Source organism: Abramis brama, assembly GCF_963993115.1.
Source record: "Abramis brama genome assembly, chromosome: 10".
NCBI lineage: Eukaryota > Metazoa > Chordata > Actinopteri > Cypriniformes > Leuciscidae > Abramis > Abramis brama.
The window spans coordinates 38,836,579-38,859,742 of NC_139972.1; the positions used below are offsets into that span (position 1 = coordinate 38,836,579).

Here is a 23,164-nt window from a genome sequence, read left to right on the forward strand (position 1 = left end):
CACTACTAAATAAATCATGCAACCTGATTTACTAAAGTTTGCGTAGTCAATTTACTAGTTTTTACACCATTACTGTTTGACTTGCTGCTATAGTTGCTGCTTAGAGAAAGCAGCCCAGCAGGCACAGGATATAGACTACAATGTCGGTCAGACGTTGGATTTTGGTTGAAAATGAAAGTCGGGTTGACTGCTATAATTGTGTGTTTATAAAGCACAGTTGTTGTAGCTAAAAAAGCCATGAGAAAATTAGATCAGGTGATGTTGGCTGTTTATTGATGAAGACGACGATATCATCATGTAATTGCCTGAATCCCTGATCTTATTCAGTGTCTAACGCTTTGATTATATAGGACTTGTGGTGTTAATATTGTTTTATTCATAATAGAAGTAATTTGATTCTACAGCATATCTAGCAGTGTTGTTTATCAAAAAATATACTTAGTTTTTAAAAACTATTTAGTGCACAAAAATCTTTCATCTATGCCATTACTTAGACGCACACAGACATCAAGAAACAGCATATGAATCTCAACAATGGTGACAATCAAACAAAATATCCAGATAATCAGATCAACTCTGAGCATGAAACAAGCTACAAAAAATCCAGCTGCATAATTTATTAATGTTGCAATGCATGCTGGGAGATATGGGTTTTGATTGGTGGTACCCAGCATGCACTGCAGCATGAAGCATTTGACTGATTGTCACCTTTGTTGAGAGTCATACACTGATTCTTGATGGCTAAGTAATAATGTAGAGGAAAAAGTTTAATGCACTAAATGTTTTTAAAATCCTTTATATTATTTGATAAACAACATTGCTCTCATGCTGTAAAATTAAATGGCTTCTATCAAAAAACAACATTAAAAACACAAGTCCAATATAATCAAAACATTAAACTCTGAATAAGATCAGGGAATCAGACAATTACATGATGATGACTTCATCATCAATAAACAGCCAACATCACCTGATCTCATTTTCTCATGGCTTTTTTGCCACAATAAATGTGCTTTATAAACACACAATTATAGCAGCCAGAGAAAATTTTATACTAAAAAGTCAAGGGTCAAGAGCCCAACTAAAGCAAACGCTAACCACCATCATGGTGACTTTAAAATTCAACTATTGATTTCATTAAAACGGAAATTAAATAAAGTAAATCTGGTTAGTAATAAGTGAAGCTGGTAATGCTGTCTGTGGAGTTGTTTACTCCTCCTCTGCTGAGATCTTCACAGATTTAATGCGCTGCCATGCATGTCACATTTTTTTGCGGTGCTTATTCCAACCAAAATTCAACATCTGTCTGACGTTGGAGCTTGACGCCAAACAAACGTTGGGTTTAGACGTCAACCTGACTTTCATTTTCAACCAAAATATGAATACATGTGGTAGAAGGAGCTCATTTTCTCAACTCGTGTTCATTCATTTGGAATGCCAGATGAATACGTTATTCAAACATATGATTTGCCAAGTCATATTATTTTTAATTTGCTGCGTCTGTGTTGTTAGTAGATTACCCGCACCTGGTTATCATCTGCTGCTTGTTTGCGACCCTACGCTAATTTGTGCTGCTCTTGGTAGATTGCGTTGGTCATTATGGAAATGAGCTGCTGTGTCTTTGTTATGTGTTTTTATTTGCACATTGACATCATCAGCAGAACTTTCCACTCCCATCAGTGTGTTTATGGTCACGCTAATTTGCCCTGTTTAGTAAATCCAGTAAAACTGAAAGCTTTGTCTGCGGGACATATTTTTATACTTAGCAAATGGGCTACAGACAAAGGATTCAGTATTGATGACCTCCCACACACCTGCAAATAGAAAATAGTATATTTGTTATTTATTTGTTACTGTCTACAGCACAGCATATGTGCAACACAGAATTGTTAATACTGGTTCATATTTCGAAAGCACATAGGTGTGATGGACCTTGCTTACATTTCTAATATGAAATATGTATCCGTTGGAGAGATCTGATAAAAGTTCCTGAACATAGATAAATAGCCTATAAAGGATGAAAATTGTAGTGATAATTATTATTATTATTATTTTTTTTTTTAATTTATTTAATGAGATGTAGGTATGTATATGTGAATTGTGTAATGATGATTAAATGTTTTTGAGGCATCACATCAGAAAAAAATATTGTTCACACCAATGTAATATCCAGACAAACTATATTAAACAAACTATATTAAACACACTGCATTATCCACTTTGAAGAACTGTTTAATCATGATTTATGATTTATTTGATCAGCTACATAAGGCATTTAGATCAGGCATTACGAACCCCTATGGACCTCTTGGGGTCCAAGGGGATGTAGGATTTGGCACGACAATGGTTTTATCAAAATTAGGGAAGATTATCCCAGTTCTATGCTTTGATACACAGTTGCTTGGTCTTGTAATGTCTGAAAAGCTTGTTGTTTTCTTAAATAATTAAAAGATATAAGCAAAATACATTATTTTTGACAGTAAACATTTGCTCATAAGTATGCACTTTTACTCCAGGCGAGTTTGAGCTGAGCTGTCGTACAACTGATCACTACAAGTCGGGCATGCGTCAGCATTACAGAGTGAAGACATGTTCAACGACTCCTGTACAAGAGCGCTTCACCTCCACAGTGCAGTACTATATAGCAGCAGAGGAAGTTTTCTGGAATTATGCACCAAACCGAACATGGGAACTAGAGAAACACAATGCTACACTGGAGGATAGGTATACCCACAAACATATGTGCATATTTGTTCTTACACATAAATTGAGCTCTAAAATGAAACATTAGGGTTAAGATTAACACTTCAAGTGAGGCTTGACTGAGAAGAGTCAAGTCTCGTGCTTGAGACCCTCTATTTCACACACAGCTAGCCACACAGTTTTACCTATTTACTGTTACCTTGTTTACACATTCATGCACACATTATCTTTTCTGTCTTTCTTTTTTTTCTCTCTCTCTCATTTTCTGTCCTTCTTTACTCAGCCCTGGAAGTATTTACCTAAACCAATCAAAAAATCTGATTGGTGCTGAATATAAGAAGGTGGTGTTTCGTGAATACACAGATGGAACATTTACCACAAAGAAGACCAGGCGTCCAGATGAGGAGCACTTGGGGATAATGGGTATGGCACATCTGACTTTATAAACTCCTTTTTCTCTGACAACACTCCTTAAGATTTTTTTTTAAAAAGTCGATTTTGAAACGTGTTTTTCAAAAGTTCAAGAAATTATTGTATTTATATTATAAAGATTGCAATATATGGAATGAAACTATGAATATATGGAATGAAACTCTGAATATAAGGAAAGAAATTCTGAATATATGGAATGAAACTGAATATATGGAATGAAACTGAATATAACGAAATAAATTCTGAATATATGGAATGAAACTGAATATATGGAATGAAACTCTGAATATAAGGAAAGAAATTCTGAAAATATGGAATGAAACTCTGAATATATTGAAAGAAACTGTATATAAGGAATCCATTTCTGAATATATGGAATCAAATGCTGAATATATGGAATGGTACTCTGAATATTGAATGAAACTTGAATATATGGAATGAAACTGGCAAAGTAGCAGAAATCCTAAGTAATGATGAGCTACAGTAATGCATGTACTTTGGAAACACTGGTAACTTTATTCAGTGCAGTTCTACTAATGAAGAAATTCATTCACTATTTCATCACGGAAGACTGAATGCCGTGAACCTCACAGGTCTGGAAATTCCTGCTTATCAGGCAAACATAAATGCAGAAAGAAACATGCATTCCACCTCACAGGGAGCGCCCACAGAAGCCCCTATCTACAAGTGATGCAGAATGTGCACTCCACAGGTGCATACCATGCACTTGTATATCAGCTTCTACCTGGAGTGCTATTTCAGCTAACATCTCCCTAAGAGATTCATACATTTCTTTGATAATGATGCATAATGTTTTCAGCAACATTTTGATGAACACGATTACTCATAAGCATTAAGAATGTTGAAATATTGAAAATATGATCCTCGAGATGACGGGATTTAGACTCCAAATTGTCTGTGTTATTTGGAGTATGACCAGCTATTTCATCTGATCAGGAATATCAGTCTGATAACAAGGATATAACTAGCTATACATTATTCATTAAGTACTGTCAAATTTGCACTTTCATTCCATATATTCAGTTTCATTCCATAAATTCGCACTTTTATTATATATAATAAAAGTGAGTACAGCCCTAGAGCAAACATTTTAGTATATCATCTCAAGGGACAATACTATAGAAATGAAACTTGGATATATTTTAGAGAAGTCGTTGTGCTGCTTGTATAGCAGTATATATTTACTGTCCTCTGAAAATAACTCAGCATACAGTCATTATTGTCAAAATAGCTGGCAACAAAAGTGAGTACACCCTAAGTGAACATGTCAGAACTGTGTCCAAAGTGTCAATATTTTGTGTGAGCACCATTGTTATCTAGCACTGCCTTAATCCCGGGCATCGAGTTCACCAGAGCTGCACAGGTTGTTGCTGGGATCCTCTTCCACTCCTCCATAATGACATCACGGAGCTGATGGCTGTTAGACACATGGCGCTTCTCCACCTTCCGCTTGAGGACGCCCCACAGGTGCTCAATAGGGTTCAGGTCTGGAGACATCCTTGGCCACTCCATCACCTTCAGCTTCCTCAGCAAGGCAGTTGTCATCTTGGCGGTGTGTTTGGGGTAGTTATCATGCCGTTCGGCCCAGTTTCTGAAGGGAGGGCATCATGTTCTGCTGCAGAATGTCACAGTACATGTTGGAATCCATGTTTCCCTCAATGAAGCTCAACTCCCCAGTACCAGTAGCACTTGTGCAACCCCTGACCATGATGCTACCACCACCATACTGGACTGTAGGCAAGACACAATTTTCTTGGTACTCCTCACCAGGGCATCACCACACATTCTGGACACCCTCTGAGCCAAACAAGTTTATCTTAGTCTCATCAGACCACAGGACATGGTTTCAGTAATTCATGCTCTTGGATAGGTTGCTTTCAGCAAACTGTTTGTGGGCTTTCTTGTGAAACAGACTTGTTGCAGTGTGTGGCATATGGTCTGAGCACTAACACGCTGACCTTCCACTTCTGCAACCTCTAAAGCAATGCTGGCAGCACTCATGCATCTGTCTTTTGAAGCCAGCTTCTGCAAAGCAGCACAACGACTTCTCTAAAATATATACAAGTTTCATTTCTATAGTATTGTCCCTTGAGAAGATATACTAAAATGTGAGGGGTGTACTCATATATATGTATGTATGTATGTATGTATGTATGTATGTGTGTGTATGTGTGTGTGTAGGAGGTGCAATTTGTTGCTGTTGCAATACTAAGCATCAGTGATGCATTCATAGATCAGTGTTACATAAATAATTAGCATTGATATAGCAGGTCTCTTTGTTTTAGCTCTTTACCTGTGTGGTTCTGTAGTGACCCTTGCTGTATTCGCAGGACCCATCCTTAGAGCTGAGGTTGGTGAGAGGATTCAGGTTGTGTTTAAAAACAAAGCCAGCAGGCCATATTCTGTTCATGCCCATGGAGTGAAGACCAGTGAACCCCATCAAAATGGTGTTCCTCCAGGTTTGTTTATAATACAAAAAATTGTCAAATTTGTCTTATTATGTGTGCAGGAGAGAATAGTATATTTGTATGTGCGTTATGTGTGTTATAGGTCAGGTGCTGACATACAACTGGACCATTCCAAAACGATCAGGTCCGGGTCGCAATGATTCAAACTGTATAACGTTTGCCTACTACTCTTCTGTCAGCTTTGTTGAGGTATAAAACACATACATAATCTATACATTATACATTGCAAGCACATTGCAGGCGTTTTACATACACCAAGTATGAAAAATTGGTAACATTTTAAAATAAGGTCGTTAATGCATTAGCTAATATGAATTATCAATCAACATTATATTTTTAAAGCATTGATTAACCTTTGTTAATATGCGTTAATAAAAATGTTGTTTATTTTAGTTTAGTGCATTAACTAATGTTAACAGATACTTATTTTGATCTTAAATCTGTTGAGATTAACATTAACTAAGATTAATAAATGCTGTAGAATAATTGTTTATTGATCATGTAAACTAATGTAGTAAACTAATGTTAACAAACAAAACCTTTATTGTTTAGTTTTAACGAAAATGTTGCATTTGTATGTGTATTGCATGTAAATAAATCAGATCTTACTTGGAAGAATGTTATGAAAGCAATAAGTAAACATGATAATGTGAGGTTTTACAGTATGATTGAAGATTTACAGATGTACTATGTGAATGTCCTTCAGGACCTGATGAGCGGTTTGGTGGGTCCACTGATAGTGTGCCGTAAAGGAACCCTGGACACTGAAAGACGGAGAAAAGATGTTAATAAAGAGTTTGCCCTCCTTTTCATGGTGTTTGATGAAAATGAGTCCCACTACCTGGATGAAAACATAAAATTGTACCTTAAGCCAGACGGATTTGACAAATATAGTGAGCACTTTATGGAGAGCAACAAAATGCATGGTAAGTGTGTGTGTGTGTGTGTGTGTGTGCGAGAGAGAGAGAGAGAGAGAGAGAGAGAGAGAGAGAGAGAGAGAGAGAGAGAGAGAGAGAGAGAGAGAGAGTGTGTGTGTGTCATTAATATGTGTTGCAAGAGAGAAATACGTGGTACATTCAGATTTTTTTGTAGAACTTAAAACTCTTTTTCTCTTCCACAGGTATTAATGGAAAGATGTATGCTAACCTACATGGGTTAAATATGACAGAGAAAGACAAGACCGAGTGGTATTTGTTAGGACTGGGGAACGAAGTGGACATGCACACTGTGCATTTCCATGGCCAGAGCTTCATTTACAAGGTATATACATGGCATGAGGTGTATCGACACCAACGTAAAGCAAGCGTCTATTGCTTTTAAATTTATGGCATGACATATACATTCATGTCCATAAATATGTGAACTGCATTTCCTCATAGACACCTCAAATCAATAATTTTACTGTTTAAAAATCATTTAAAAAGAAGCAATATTTCAATATCCAGGGCGCTATGACAGTAGCAGCCTTCATACATTAAATCTGGTAATTTTGCATTTTCATCAGATTGTATTTTCCAGTAAATTTACCACATTTGCTCTTCACACAAGTATTTTTGCTGTTAAGATTCACACATCAGAACAGAAATACCTGTAAACTCTGAGATGTCAAACACATTTTTTATTCACCCTGATCTGAATATGTAAAATGTAAAATTAACTTCATATGAATAATACATCCATTGAAATAATATATATGTGATTAATAAACATGATGTATAATTTTAAAGGGAAATACTTGATTAAGATTAGTTTCTTACGTGACACTGATATTCTAGTTGCCATACATGCTTCCATGATCAGGTAAAAAAAATCCGCTAAAAAGTGTGATCTGGAGTACGGTTCATGTGAATCGCTGCTGATATGAACACAGTCATACTAAATCACAGAAGTGAACCACTATTAGTAACGTATGATTGATAAAAATGTGTGTTGTGTGTTTCACTCACTTTCCTGGCGAGCGTGACTGGCTTACTGTAAGCAGAGAGCTGTATACCTCATTTCTGCTCGCCTTCAGCGTGGTTTAGAGCATTTGCATTACATTTGCGGCAGATAGACGCAAGTGCCGTGATGTACTGAAGCTTTGGAAACAAAACCAATGGTTCGAAAACAAAAATATGTAAGTGAGGTGAGCTATGCATTTTGCCACCTTCTCCTGCGCCATTGTTACCAAGCAACGGGGTAAACAACTGCTGCTTTGATGACACAAACGCTCCATGGTTTGGTCCAGTGGGGGCAAGGGGCATGGGGCATGGGGCATGGGGCAAGGGGCAAGGGGCAAGGGGCAAGGGGCATGGGGCAAGGGGCATGGGGCAAGGGGCATGGGGCAAGGGGCATGGGGCATGGGGCATGGGGCAAGGGGCATGGGGCATGGGGCAAGGGGCATGGGGCATGGGGCAAGGGGCATGGGGCATGGGGCAAGGGGCATGGGGCATGGGGCAAGGGGCATGGGGCATGGGGCAAGGGGCATGGGGCAAGGGGCATGGGGCAAGGGGCAAGGGGCATGGGGCAAGGGGCATGGGGCAAGGGGCATGGGGCATGGGGCATGGGGCAAGGGGCATGGGGCAAGGGGCATGGGGCAAGGGGAAGGGGGGCCAAGGGGCAGGGGGGGCGGGGGGCAGGGGGCAAGGGGCAGGGGGCAAGGGGCAGGGGGCAAGGGGCAGGGGGCAGGGGGCAAGGGGCATGGGGCATGGGACAAGGGGCATGGGACAAGGGGCAGGGGGCAAGGGGCAAGGGGCATGGGGCAAGGGGCATGGGACAAGGGGCAGGGGGCAAGGGGCAGGGGGCAGGGGGCAGGGGGCAGGGGGCAAGGGGCAGGGGGCAGGGGGCAAGGGGCATGGGGCATGGGACAAGGGGCATGGGACAAGGGGCAGGGGGCAAGGGGCAAGGGGCATGGGGCAAGGGGCATGGGACAAGGGGCAGGGGGCAAGGGGCAGGGGGCAGGGGGCAGGGGGCAAGGGGCAGGGGGCAAGGGGCAGGGGGCAGGGGGCAGGGGGCAAGGGGCAAGGGGCAAGGGGCAGGGGGCAGTTTCGCAATCGAAATTGGGTTCGGACCAGGCAATCGAATCTGAATATATTCTAATCTGAAGTGTGAAAGCACCCTAAGAAACACTGTTTACATTTATATACAGCTCTCCTTGCGGCAGTGCCACTGACAGAACAGTGGCAGATGGGTGGCAATACTTAGGCCCTGTCCACATGAACACAGGTATTTTCAAAACCGCAGCTTTTTCTATTCGGTTTGGCCGTTTGTCCACACACAAGTGCAGTATCTGGTCACTGGACCGAACCTTTTTAAAAACTCCTGCCAGGGTGAAGATTTTCAGAAACACTGGTTGCAGTGTTGTCGTGTAGCCGGTGAAACCGGAGATTTTGGCTTGTGATTTCGGAGTGCACGCTGTTATCTTCTTTGTTTGACGTCAGATTTTGCACCGCTATCTCCTTTGTTTACATTAGGCGAGTCTGTGCAATGGCGGACATAGCCAAAATATTGCTGCTAATAACTGTGCTAACAGGGCTTATAACATGTATACAGATACATGCACAGTTCTCCTATCATACTGTGGAACAGAGGCATCCGAATGCAATACTACGCAGGTTACTGCTTATGGCAACATGTTAGCCTACCAGAACTGGTAATAACCTTTTTTCAGGCTTCTGATTGGCCAATGTGTTTTTACGGTCAGGCTCTATAGCGGTTTTTTTGGTTTTTTTTTGCGTTTTCATGTGAACAAGATTTTTGAAACAAAGGAGGAAAAACTAATTTTATAAAAATACCCGTGTACATGTGGACTGGGCCTTATTCTTAGCATTTCTAACCCCCACCATGCCACCCTAGTAGATCCACTTCTGAAACACAATAATGTCTAAATCCCACGTGTTAAACTGTCCCTCAAACACTCTCGTTTTCTTTTCTTCAGATGGATCATTCTCATCGTGCTGATGTATATGACCTATTCCCAGGAACATTTCAGACCATAGAACTGACTGCAGGAATTCCTGGACAGTGGCTGCTGCACTGTCATGTGACCGACCACATCCATGCGGGGATGGAGGCGCTTCTCACTGTTCATTCTAAAGGTTAGGAGTAAAAGGGCAAAAACAATGCAAAAGTTAAAGTAAAGGATTTTCATTCATGTTTTGTTCACAAATACTGCAAGAAATTCACAAATGCAAAAGTAAATCCATGAATGCACAAAAGCAAGCATGAAAATGTACACATAAGAAGCTTACATGGTTTTTAAAGCTTACAATATAATCCACAAATACACAAGCGACATTTGTAGTTTAATACATACATAATGAGCTGATTACATCAGTATACTGTCTCAAGAATATTTGTGAATGTTCTTCTGCGTTTTTGGATCTTTTATAACTTTCGTAGTCTTTATAGACAGATGATCTCAGATGTTTGTGGATCTCTCCCGTATATTGCTAAACGAAGATGTAGAATACATATTTTAACGCTTTATAAGTTGCAAAATTAAAATTAAAATGTATTACAGAAATTATTAGATATGTTCAAGCAAAAACTGTAGCAAAATTGTAATTTAAATTTTATTTTTTATTAATTGCATTTACACTCACAGTTAAGACACTTGCGATTGCATTTCCATTAAGTGTCCCGCAATGAATGTAGCAAAATTCAATGTTATCAATATGTTATGTTAATGTTATCAATAGCCTTATCAATATGCTTTATACAAGGGACTCGCATGTCTGCCTCATATTTTATGATTATACAGCTGCATAAACAGAGATGGTCACACATCACATTCGTCACTTTATTGAACATTACAGTCAGTTATAAATAAATAAAGAGCGGTCACATTTTTCGGTAGCTATTAATACCGAATACCAATGGAGCTTTGTCATATTATGTGATCTCAGAGTAATAGGCCTATGCATTTGTAAGGAAAAACTATAGGATCTCCAACATTATTGGGTATTACAGTTAATAGTAGGCTAATAAGAATAAAGATAAGCATGTATCAGACAATGATAATATTTTATACAAAACGAAACCATCAACACAGTCCAGCATCAGACAACAGCAGCGCAGCAGAATGTTGACATGGGTGTCGACGCTTGATAAGGCAGAACATTCTCCCAGACCCAGACATATGGAAGCTTATGGGTAGCAAATTTCAATGAAATGTAATATGCAAAATCACAATGCAATATGTAAAATGGCAATGCATTTCTGTATTTAAGTTTTAATTTTCCAATACATTTGTGCAACGTTTGGTGCAAAATGAAAATGAAAATTCAATTATAAAATTTACATTTGCCATATTAGTCATGGAAACTTTCAAAAAATAATCTTTTTTTTTTTTTTTTAAATATTCCAAATGTTGTCTGCCGATTTGTATCAGGATTCTGTCACTTCAGTTGGATTTATTCTTAGTTTGGTGACAGATTGTAATGGATCCACTGAGGAGAGTTTTATTTGCAATAATCCAAACTAAAGTGAGCAAAAAAAAAAAAAAGACTTGACTAAGAATAACTAGTGATGGCAATTTCAAAACACTGCTTCATGAAGCTTCGAAGCCTTTACAAGTCTTTTGTGTATCAAACTGCCAGAGTCACGTGATTTCAGGAAACGAGGCTTCATTACGCCATATCTGTTTCGAAACGCTTCAAAATTTCAATGGTTCAACGCAGGGGGCAATGACCTCTGTCAACCCATGAATCACTGAGAACCAATGAACAAGTGTCTGTGGGTTTTACCTGATCTCTGATCAGTTTTATACATTTGTAGACTTTTTAATTAGACATTAGTATATATTAAAATGAATAATGATAGTTAATATTCTTATTGGCCTGTTTAGCTGAGCCATTCATAGAACAGACAAAACAAACCCTGCACAATTGATAAAAGAACATATATACACTTGAGAAATCTTATTAGATGATTAGATAATTGTGTTTGAAAGATTTTACTTTCAATAAAAAAAATTATAAAAGGGGTTTTTATGCATGTTCTGACCACTAGGGGTCACCGTGGAGACGGGTGTCGGATTGTTTCGAAGCCTCGACACAATACAGCACATTTGCTTCAACTGTTTCACGAAGATATGACATGACATACACACCAACAGAGGTTTACAGTAAACAATACAAGACAAGAGACTGTGGAAACATGAATAAATATATACACAGAGGCTAATGACTTGACAAGACACTGAACCAATGAGAACACATTAAACAAGTAAGCACATGACATGATCACAAGAGGACAAGGGAATCACATGACAAAGGGGAGCACAAGGCAGGATAACAAAACCTCAAAAATAAGACATGAAACATGAACAAAACAAAACCAAAACTAGATGTGACACAGCTCCCTGAAACTCCTATTGTCTTGTTGTGAGCATGACGTTTTGAGTTTGCTCAGGCCATATGCTAATTTGTACGCTTGAGTTGTGTGTGCGGACCATGGTGTTCGGATCCCGGCACTTTTGTTGAGTTTGGTTTTTGGTTCAGATATTCACGCTCTTGTCTCATGTGTTTTTGTTGTCATGTTTTGTCTATCATGCGGCTCTTTTTTTTTTTTCATTTCATGTTGTCTTATTTTGTGTGGTCACGCTGGTCGTGAGTGTTCCTATTGACTGTATGTTCTCGTGTCATTCGGTGCGTTTCGACTCCAGCTTCGGCTCGATGTGACCGATCAGAGAGAGTTGCCACTTGCAGTCGGGGAGCAGCAGAAAACAGAGGCTTGAAGTCGAACACTTTCTGCTTCCCGTAGTGACGCTCAAGTGGAGTTTGGCTACTTCATCAGAGATGAAGTGAAATAAATGCAATATTTGCCAAATACACAGATGTTTCAGAGATGTTTTCACTCAATGTGCTGCCTAATACGGCTTCTGTGTGTAGAAGAATAAAATTCAACATAAGGCTATACAATTTAAATACCATTGAAGTGGGGTCTATGTTTTTTATCAGCTTTATTTTGATAAACATGACATAATATAACATCGCGACTACATGAAAATAGCTTTTACGATTTAAAAATATACAGATTTGTGAGCATTAGTGGAACTGTAGGTGTCAGAATAAACACGAAACACACATGATCGTTGTCATGCGGTGACTCCGGCCAATCGTGAAACAGTTGTAAGTCCTCCGGCTGCTCTCGAATCGCTCTCGCGGTATTTTGATGGCATATGTCACAATGACGTGGCGTGCACTGCTTCAAGTCAGCTGCTGATCAGTCTGTGCAGCGCTGCATGAAGTCGAACAAGCCTGTCCGAAATCTCCCTCTATTAAATAGGGCACTATTTGACAGAACAGCCATTTGCAATGGTGTCAGAAACCATAGTGGACATTATTGAGTGCACTCATTCAATCCCACAATGCACCGCAATAACGAATGTACAACTGATGTATACTCAATGGCTAGAGAATACCCACAATGCACTGTGAGAGTCACGCACTGAATGAATTCCTGCGTCTCGCCGCAGCTGAATCAACCATCCATCCATTTTAATTGATTGTTAAATTGTTTAATTACGGTTTATACATGCTAGTTTCCATAGCAGAGTTCATGATAAATCTTTTCATCACAACTGGAGCTGCTAGTTTGTTTCAATTAATTATTAAACAGCAAGCTGAAACTATGCAAAAGCGGCAGCCCTTCCAGCGCACTCAATGTCTGAATTCACTCAATCCTGAGCTAGTTTGTCGTCGATTGTGCTTTGCCGGTCTGTTTTCCCCTACAGGCTAGTTTTTGTTTGTATTCGTTTTATTTTTTTATTTAAAATAAAAGCCCATTGTTTGCTCTGCATTCATCCCTTACCATAAAACCTGCATTTTTGAATGATAAAAAAAACAAACAGACTTGACACCATTATTTTTACCATTATTTTCACCACCATTTTTCTACCCTGACCAGTTCCCCATTACCTGCCAGGAAATTCTCCTGATGCTCCCAATGGCCAGTCTGGGCCTGCTTCCAGTCATTTAAGTGTTTGTTTGCAAGTCCATGAAAGTCTAAGCCAGCTTTCATGTGTTTTGTACTGAGGAGAGGCTTCTGTCTGGCCTCTCTGCCAAGAGCCTAGTTCAGGAAGTACTTCAGGGGTGCGTTTCCTGAAAGCATCGTTAGCCAAATATGGTCGCAAGTTTCGTTGTTGTCAGCATAGTTCAACAACTCTGTGTTTTCCGAAACCATCGTTCTAACCAACATTCGCAAACAGCAACACAAAGTTGTGTGGTTGGAATGACAGCTCTCGTGGTTAGAAGCATAGTTTCTTGTTTGTATGGCATGTGGACTGAATAAATCCTTATCTTGAGAGCCTAATTATCAAGCTGACATTCAATACAATCTATATCTTTTATTTGGAATACATACAGATGTCATTTACGTCTTTTAGTTTTTCAAGGGATTTAAAGGGTTGTTTTTGAAGAGCGCGTGTGCGTACTACGTAAGAACGAGCCTATTATTGAATCTGGAAATAGTAAAGCAAATCAACTGACAAAAATTTGAATAAGCCCTCTAATGTTATGTCTGTAATTTATTGCAAAACATCTAGCATTAATTCAATCTCAAACAGATTCATTAAAAGTAGCCTAGTTATTATTACTCCACCACCTGCATTACATCAACCAACGTGGTTGAACGACCAATTTGCAACAATACGGTTTCAGGAAACAGTCGTGACTAGCTACTTGATTTATTTAATGATGCATCGTACTATAGTAGTTAAGCAGCGAGTTACGTCGTTGTACGGGAAACACACCCCTAGTTTCTGAACATGTCTGAACTAATATATGTATATCTGTGGAGTGTTGCAGTGATAGTTTCTTCTGCTCTTACTGCAAGTTTCTCCTATCTCTATCTATAATCTATGGAGCTCAACTAGAGTGACCGTTGGGTTCACCTCTCATTTCAAAGCCCTTCTTCCCTGATTGCTCAGTTTGGTCTGGTGACCTGCTATAAGGAGAGTACTGGTTGTTCTAAATTTCTTCCATTTAAAAATGACGGAGGCAGTTGTGCTCTTGGGAATCTTCAATTCAGCTGAAAGTTTTATGTAACCTACACAAGATCTGTGCCTTGACATAATCCTGTTTTTGAGCTCTGCAGGACGCTCTTTTTGACCTCATGGCTTGCTTTTGCACCGGTATACATTTTCAGCTCTCAGGGGTGTCCAATCCTTAACTACACAATTTAGCTCAACTCCATTTAAACACACCTGAAGAAGCTAATTAAGGTCTTCAGGATTAGGGCTGCATCCGAAATCACACTCTCTCTTGAGTAGGTACATATTTTGAATAAGTAATTACTTCACGACCACTAAAAAAGAACGTTCTACATAGTAAGAATGTGTAGTATGAATGTAATCTGGACGTACTACATTCGCCATGCTGTCATGTTCATGTGACCCACCAGCGTCAGTTACGTCGCTTCACTGCCATTCATAAATCCTCTCCCGTGGCCTCATGGGATAGTAAAGTGTCCATCGTATGCACACTTGAGAATCTCACTGGAAGAATAGATCATCAGGGTACTTTTTTCCTACTCTTTTATGAGTACTGTGAATTTGGACATACTTCTTTTGTCACATACTGTTTTTCGCCTACTATATAGTTGTACATGTAGCTAACTGTCCAGGATGTTGGCCCTCCAGGATCTGGATTGGACACTGGATCTGGATTTCACCTTTCCAAATCAGTCAGTAGAATTTGCAAAGGTAGACTCTAGTCAAGGTGTACAGACATCTCAAAGATGATCCAGAGAAACGGGATACATCTGTGCTAAATTTCAAAAGTGACTGTCAAAATTCAGCACAACACTAGAAAGTCACTGTCTTACACCAAATGCATGAGAACTGGAAACTCTGCTTTCCCTCATGTTCATGTTTGCTGTAATTTTAGAAAGTGCTGAAATTCCACTGTCACTTGGTTAAAAGCTGTCTCTCTTTCTATTTTTACTATTTTTTTGTGAAACATGATTCCCTTAAACCCTTAAATGTATGCCTAAAATTTTTTTTGGGTAAACAACTGTTTAGAGTGGATGAATTTCTAAACTGGATTCAGTGAGTGTAAATAGATTTATATGCATTAATATAGATTTTTACTTTTATCATCAGGGTCTCCGTCAACAAGGATCAGTGATGGCAAAAATATGGCCATTGGTAAATAAACATTTGTATTCACTGTATTGTTTTTGTTCTTAGAAAATCATGCAATGTTTATATGCAGTGTGATAAATGGTAATAACAAAGGTTTTTTTTTTTTTTTGTCTTTTTTTTTCTCCAGCCTTCAGCCACTTTGGAAGCCTCTACACGTTGATGTTGTGTGCCCTTGGATCGGTCCTATTGAGCCTTGTAACACACTGAAAAAAAAAAAAAGATAAAATTGACACCCAACAGAATTAATATTTATTGTTGCTCACTACTTAGGCCATGTCCACACTAATACGTTTTCGTTTGAAAACGTATATTTTTATCTGCGTTTTGGCCTTCCATCCACACTGAGACGGCGTTTTTATTAATGAAAATGAAGCTTTTTTGAAAACGCACTCCAAAGTGGATACATTTGAAAACACCGTTTTCCCGTTGTTGTGTGGACTGTGAAACCGGTGGTACTAAAAACGATGACGTAAATTTAGTCATGTGACGCATATTGTACCAATAGATAATCATGTTTATACCAGTATTGTGCCTGTTATGTGCTATTCACTTTCACACTGTTGCTAAAAATATTCTACATTGCACAATCTTCATATCACAGTCCTGCAAAGATGACAGAATTTACTCACATTTGCTGTGATGCAGCAAAACATGAGAGCAGTTGCGTTTTAGACCAATCATATGGTGACTGCGTGCGACCAGGACCGCATCAGTGAATGGTGAGATATTTTACTAAATAAAATTATCCTGTCAGAAGAATTGTACGATAACTTTTTTCCATCTGAATCATATCAGTGATCTTTTGTGGGGTTTTACGCATGCGCAGTAAGGTGAATTTAGCGTTTCCAGGCGTTTTTCAAAAGTTTCTCATCCACACTGAAACGTCCGAAAACGCTAGTGTGGACGGAGAGCGTTTATAAATGAAAACGCCATTTTCAAATGTATCTGGATTAATTATTATTTAATGTAGACGTAGCCTTAGTTACCTCATCTGGCATTCTCATTGTATAGCTGTTAGGTAAACTTAAGCTTTTGGGGGGTAAAACAACTCTTAAAAAATAAAGACTGAAGATTATTCTTTCAATTTTGATTTAACATGCAAGTTATAATTTAATTTGGTCATATTTAGTGTTAATAAAATCAAAGCTTAGAGAAGAATGTAACAAAGCCTCTTGTATCTGCTAAAACAATAAATATCAATATATTACAGTTTTATGAAGTAAACTTTGAACTGCTAAATAAATCAATTATAGTTCACAAAATTCAAATCTACAAGATTAAAGATAGAACAACTTTAAACTTAGGTGGGGTTATAAACACTGTATCAACTGTACACTCGGTAGAATGATGTCTGATGTCAGAATGTGGTGTCAATTGCTGTAAAGTTCCACACATGTCGTATGCACTGATGAAGGCCTTTGCATCTTCCACCATTATTAGTAACTCAGTAAAAGTAAGTTGATTAGTACGAGTATGTGAATGTGTAAGTTACTTAATGAATGAATTGTTTGTTTTGTTTTTTTGTTGTGTGAAACTGTGAAATAGTTAACCATTTTCTGCTCTTGAATATCAAATTATGTTGTATATAATAAAGAACATGAATGAAAATTAAGAGCTTAATTATTATTATTATTATATAGAATGGTATCTTTAAGCATTTGACATTAGTTGGTTAGGCATTACAGATGCATTACAGATACCTGACATGGGTACAATTAGAACAAATGTACTTGTATTTGATTTGAATTAACCTTAATTTTCTGCGGGTACTATGGCGATCAGTTGATGTATCCAGTGAAACCTCTAGATGGCAGTCGTGCAAATGCAAGAAAATGGATGCTTCTGAATACTCAAATGGATGAATCCTCAATTTTCATTTCAGTTGCAACAACATCCATTTTAATATGAAATGGATTATCAAAATTAAAACAACACAAAGAACATAATTTTTCAGTAATTATGCTGCCTAAATAATTTATTTGATTTGCATATCTTAAATGAGAAAAAAACTAAGTTTCATAGACAAATGTGTAAATGTTTTAAATGTATCGATTATTTATGTGTAATATATAAAAAATTGTGTAAAAAGAACAATACACAAAAAAAAAAAACTGGTGGCAGATCTTCTCTTTGTCAAATAGTTCAATTTGACATAATTTTAAGCCAGTTTACAAAACTACCACGTTATATCATTAGGTTGGCTGTCTGTTTAGCCCCTTATCCATTCCAAAAATAATAATTAAGGTAAATCACTATATTCCAAATGAGTAAAACAGATTAGAGATGTGTTATTACTCACATCATATACCTCCTTTTCGGATATGAAAAATCGTTGTTGTATTTCATACCACAGTAAAATTACCGTAAAAATAACTAGAGTAGATTTAATCATACTGTAAAATGATGTACAGCATTTGACTGTTATTTATTACCATGCTGAAGTACAGTATTATTCTGTTTTATTTTATTTTATTTTTTTATGCCATACAGTGTTATATTGTTATGGAAATATTACTGTTGGCGCAGCCCATTTTTGTGAATGATAACCGGTTAATTTTAATAAACTATACAGAGGGAAAAACACACATACATCACTCGGTATTCTGTTGGACCGAAACATATTTTATTTGCATATATCCATTTATGGATAGACATACACATGACATGAGCAGTATGAGGGCACACCTATTATAAACTTTAACACCCCCACTTGTTCTCATACTGTGCATTTTACCATTATAACAACATAACACATGAACACAGTGCTGCATTTACCAGTCCCTCCAGGATTTCACGATTTTTTTGTGTGATTTTTGCGATCAAAATCACTGATTTTGTGGTGGTAATTTCCAGAAATTTGTGAAAAATTTGCGTTTTTTATATTTTATAATTAGGACATCATATTATTATGTCAGATGCACAATAGTCATATATGACACAAATCACAAACAAAATGCATAAAGCTTGTTTATTTTGGTTTAATCAAATTAACTTTTAAAACAACCTATGGGCAGTTTTTCTACCTTACCCATGTAAATATTAACAGCAGGTGTGTAGTAATTTATACTGTAGAACGTACTCGGTTACTAACGTAACCTCGGTTCTCTCTAGAAGAGGGAACGAGTACTGCGTAAGTATCTTACGCTAGGGGAAAATCCCTTTTCCGCGAGATGTTGAAGCCAAAAAATTATCCTTCATTTTGTATTATTGTAAAACGCGTTGCGGCAGCATACAGACATAGGCAAGATGGCTCGTGTGCCTATTGGCTGTTCTGCGGCAACTGCAGCAGCCTATCGAGCGAGGCCTAGCGTGACGTCAGACCCAATGAGGGTGCTTCGCGCCCACTGCGTCACGTCCCGCCGAAACGGGCATGGCTTAGACCTATAAATCCAGCTCGCAGGCAGCTGATATCTGTTTTTTCATCGCCGAAGCTTAACCAGAGCGTGTGCATGCACGGCAAGATACGCAGTACTCGTTCCCTCTTCTAGAGAGAACCGAGGTTACGTTAGTAACCGAGTATGTTCTCTTACAAGAGGTCTCTCGTACTGCGTAAGTATCTTACGCTAGGGGACCCAATGTAAAATGCCGTGCGTGCTGGGATCTGACACCAAAGACCCAAGGGCGAAAGCCCGGGGTTCATATAGTGCATAATCACCAGGGGAACTCACAGGGAGTCCGGGAAGAGGGAGGGGCGGAGCCACGCTCTTCCACATATAGCAGCGTCCCTCAGACGCAAATTACATCATACAGACAGGGCGGAGTACGGCCTGAACTGATGGGAAATTGTGGGTCTTATTCATTTGCCCATAAGCATTTTGCGGTCGATCAGCGAGCAGTGCTCGTCGAGCAGTGCTCAGCAGACACATAATTCTGAACCGATAGCATCAGAACAGACAGTACTGGTATATTTAGACCGACAACAGCCTGGCCTGTAAGGCGGGAACCTCTAGGTTATAAAACCTTATAAATGTAGACGGGGAGGCCCAGCCTGCTGCCATACATATATCTTGCAAGGCAATCCCACTTGACCAGGCCCACGATGAAGCCATGCTTCTCGTGGAGTGCGCTCTGACAACCAACGGGCACTGCATACCCTTGGAAGTGTACGCCAGCGCAATGGCGTCAACTATCCATCTGGATAGGCTCTGTTTCGAAGCGGCTAGTCCCTTGGAACGTCTGCTGAACGAAACAAAGAGCTGCTCCGTCTGTCTGAAGACAGATGAGCGAGACACATAAGCTCTTAATGCCCTGACTGGACAAAGGAAGCTCGCGTCTCCTTCCTCGTCAGAGACCGGTAGGGCTGACAGGGAAATGACCTGTGCCCTAAACGGTGTGTTGAGGGATTTTGGAACATAACCGTGCTTAGGTTTGAGTATAACTCTTGAGTCATTAGGCCCAAACTCCATGCACGTCGCGCTTACTGAGAGCGCGTGTAAGTCCCCTATGCGCTTCACTGAAGCGAGAGCCAGAAGAAACACTGTCTTGAAAGACAGGTGTTTAAGATCAATCGTCTGTAAAGGCTCGAATGGGTCACCTTTCATGGCTTCCAGCACCGTAGAAAGGTCCCATACAGGGACTGAGGGAGGTCTGGGAGGATTCAGTCTCTTAGCTCCTCTAAGGAAGCGGATGACTAAATCGTTCCTTCCTATTGACTGACCAAGCGTTGTTTTTGAGAACGCTGCTATGGCCGCCACATAAACTTTGAGCGTGGAAGGGGTCCTGCCCTTATCCAACAGCTCTTGTAGGAAGGAGAGAACCTCCGTCACCCCACAGTCTGGGGGCGGCACGCCACGAGCTGTGCACCAGCTGGAGAACACTGACCATTTCGAGGAATAGAGACGTCGCGTAGACGGAGCTCTAGCCTGTGTGATCGTGTTTAACACTCCGCTTGGGAGGTCAGCGGGAACCCGTTGATGGCCCAAACATGAAGGGACCACAGCTCTGGGCACGGATGCCAAATCGAGCCCTTGGCCTGAGAGAGGAGGTCCCTCCTCACTGGCACTGCCCATGGGGCAGTGCTCGCTAGCTGCATCAGAACTGGGAACCAGGGTTGGTTTCTCCAGAACGGTGCTACGAGTAGCACTGAGCATCCTTCTTCCCTGATCCGTTCTATCACCTGAGGCAGGAGAGAGACGGGAGGAAAGGCATAGAGCGGGCGGCGGGGTCATACATGAGCCAGCGCGTCCCTGCTCTTGGATAAAAATTCCAGACAGTGAGCGTTTTCTTGAGACGCGAACAGGTCTACTTCCGCTCTGCCGAATTTCTTCCACAGCAGCTGGACTGTCTGTGGGTGTAGAGACCACTCGCCTGTCGGAACATTGTTCCTGGACAGTCTGTCCGGTCCTACGTTTAGGAGCCCTGGCACATGTGCTGCTCTCAGCGAGAGCAGGTTGCGCTGAGCCCACACCAGGAGGCGTTCTGTCAGCCTGTGCAGGTTTCGGGACCTGAGGCCGCCCTGGCGATTCATGTAGGCCACCACTGACATGTTGTCCGAGCGGACCAGGACGTGGTGTCCTCGTATTTGGGGACAAAAGCGCGTCAGCGCGTTGTCTACTGCCAACATTTCGAGGCAGTTTATGTGTAGAAGCTTCTCCCGTTCCGACCATTGGCCGAAGAAAGGTCTGCCTTCAAGCAGCGCTCCCCATCCCGAGGTGGATGCGTCTGTAGACACTACCTTCACACTCGAGGAAGTCCCCAGGCTTACACCTGATTGGTACCAGTCGTTTGCTTTCCAAGGTTTCAGAGCTGCGATGCATTTCTGATTGACCTTGAGACGAAGCAGACCGGAAGCCCACGCTCGGCGCGGTACTCGCGCTTTCAGCCAGAACTGTAACGGGCGCATGTGAAGCAGGCCCAGCTGAAGTACTGATGATGCTGAGGCCATGAGACCTAGCATCCTCTGAAATTTCTTGAGCGGGACAGATGCGCCACAGCGGAAAGAGCTCGCTGTGCGCTGAATGTCTAGTACGCGCTGTGGTGACAGTCGCGCTATCATAGACAGCGAGTCCAGTTCTGTGCCCAGAAAAGATATTATCTGTCTGGGGGACAGAGAACTCTTCGCCCAATTGACTCTGAGACCCAGATTCTCGAGGTGATCGAGTAAAATGGTCCTGTGCTCTATGAGCACCGAGTGAGATTGAGCTAGAATCAGCCAATCGTCCAAGTAGTTCAATACTCGCATGCCCTGTAGTCTGAGGGGTGCGAGCGCTGCGTCCATGCACATCGTAAATGTACGGGGTGCTAGGGACAAGCCGAACGGTAGGACTGTGTACTGATATGCCTGGCCCTCGAAAGCGAATCTCACATATCGCCTGTGACGTGACGCTATCTGTATTTGAAAATACGCATCTTTCAGATCTATTGACACAAACCAATCTCCTCGGCGAATCTGCGCAAGGATTTTTCTGGTCGTGAGCATTCTGAACTGTCGCTTTGCAAGCACTCTGTTCAGTTGCCTTAGATCTAGTATGGGTCTGAGACCCCCGTCTTTTTTCGGTACCAGGAAGTATATGCTGTATAGCCCTCCTTCGCTCTGAGCTTGAGATAACGGCTCTATGGCCCCTTTGCTCAACAGTTTCAAAATTTCGTCTCGAAGTAGGTGTGCTACTTCTGTTTTTACCGTGGTCTCGACGCGCGTCGCATAGCGGCGAGGGCGTCGGCGAAACTGTAGCGAATAGCCTCTTTCTATAATGCCTAGCACCCACTTCGAAACCCCGGGTAGCCTTGCCCATGCATCTGCACGAGTGGCTAGGGGTTGAATGCAAAGCGCGCTCTGGTCGCTCAGCGACAGAGGGGCTTCGGTGTGCTGCAACATAAGCGTCGCGCTTATGACATTCGAGGCAGAGGGCGCGCTGATAACAAATAATATAGAATTCATAGACAATTGGAAAAGTTTTTGGGGCAAACCTGACCTGTTGACCTGTTGAAAAGAGATGGTATTGTTGGTGATTTTAATATACACATCGATAATGAAAAAGATGCATTGGGATTGGCATTTAAAGACATTGTAAACTCAATTGGAGTTAGACAACACGTGTCAGGACCTACTCATCGTCGTAATCATACTCTAGGGCTATGTTTCCCAATAACGTTGTCTCTTAGCGTGCTACGAAGACTCTTAAGGTATAACTTAACTAAAGGTATACCATTGCTAGGTGTGTTCCCCAAACTATACCTTAGGAAGCCGCTTAAGATATACCTTCTTACGTGCGACGTTACCCAGTGCTGTCCGTGGTGATGGTGCTGAATTGGTTGATATCGATGGCTCGAGAATCAATTATTCTCTCATGCAGGGGCTGTTTCACTGCATTATGTGTGAAAGCGGTGTTCTTTATAAAAGAAGCACTTAAGAAATAGTTGAAATTGCCTTTATTAGGACTCATGGGATATTATAAAAAAATAATCCAAACTATAA

At 40.5% G+C, this 23,164-nt stretch overlaps 1 protein-coding gene across 1 annotated transcript in view; it reads left to right on the forward strand.

Annotated features, from left to right (window-relative positions):
• Nucleotides 1–17,358, forward strand: part of LOC311090672 (ferroxidase HEPHL1-like) — a 31,189-nt gene extending 13,831 nt beyond the window's left edge. Inside the window, exons 12-20 of the mRNA XM_084126106.1 lie at nt 2,517–2,724; nt 2,987–3,126; nt 5,487–5,615; nt 5,707–5,813; nt 6,331–6,550; nt 6,745–6,884; nt 9,541–9,700; nt 15,709–15,753; nt 15,878–17,358. Of these exons, the coding sequence (XP_083982232.1) occupies nt 2,517–2,724; nt 2,987–3,126; nt 5,487–5,615; nt 5,707–5,813; nt 6,331–6,550; nt 6,745–6,884; nt 9,541–9,700; nt 15,709–15,753; nt 15,878–15,957 (1,229 nt within the window). The 3' untranslated portion in view covers nt 15,958–17,358. The remainder of the gene's footprint in view (nt 1–2,516; nt 2,725–2,986; nt 3,127–5,486; nt 5,616–5,706; nt 5,814–6,330; nt 6,551–6,744; nt 6,885–9,540; nt 9,701–15,708; nt 15,754–15,877) is intronic.
• The last annotated feature ends 5,806 nt before the right edge of the window (nt 17,359–23,164 follow it).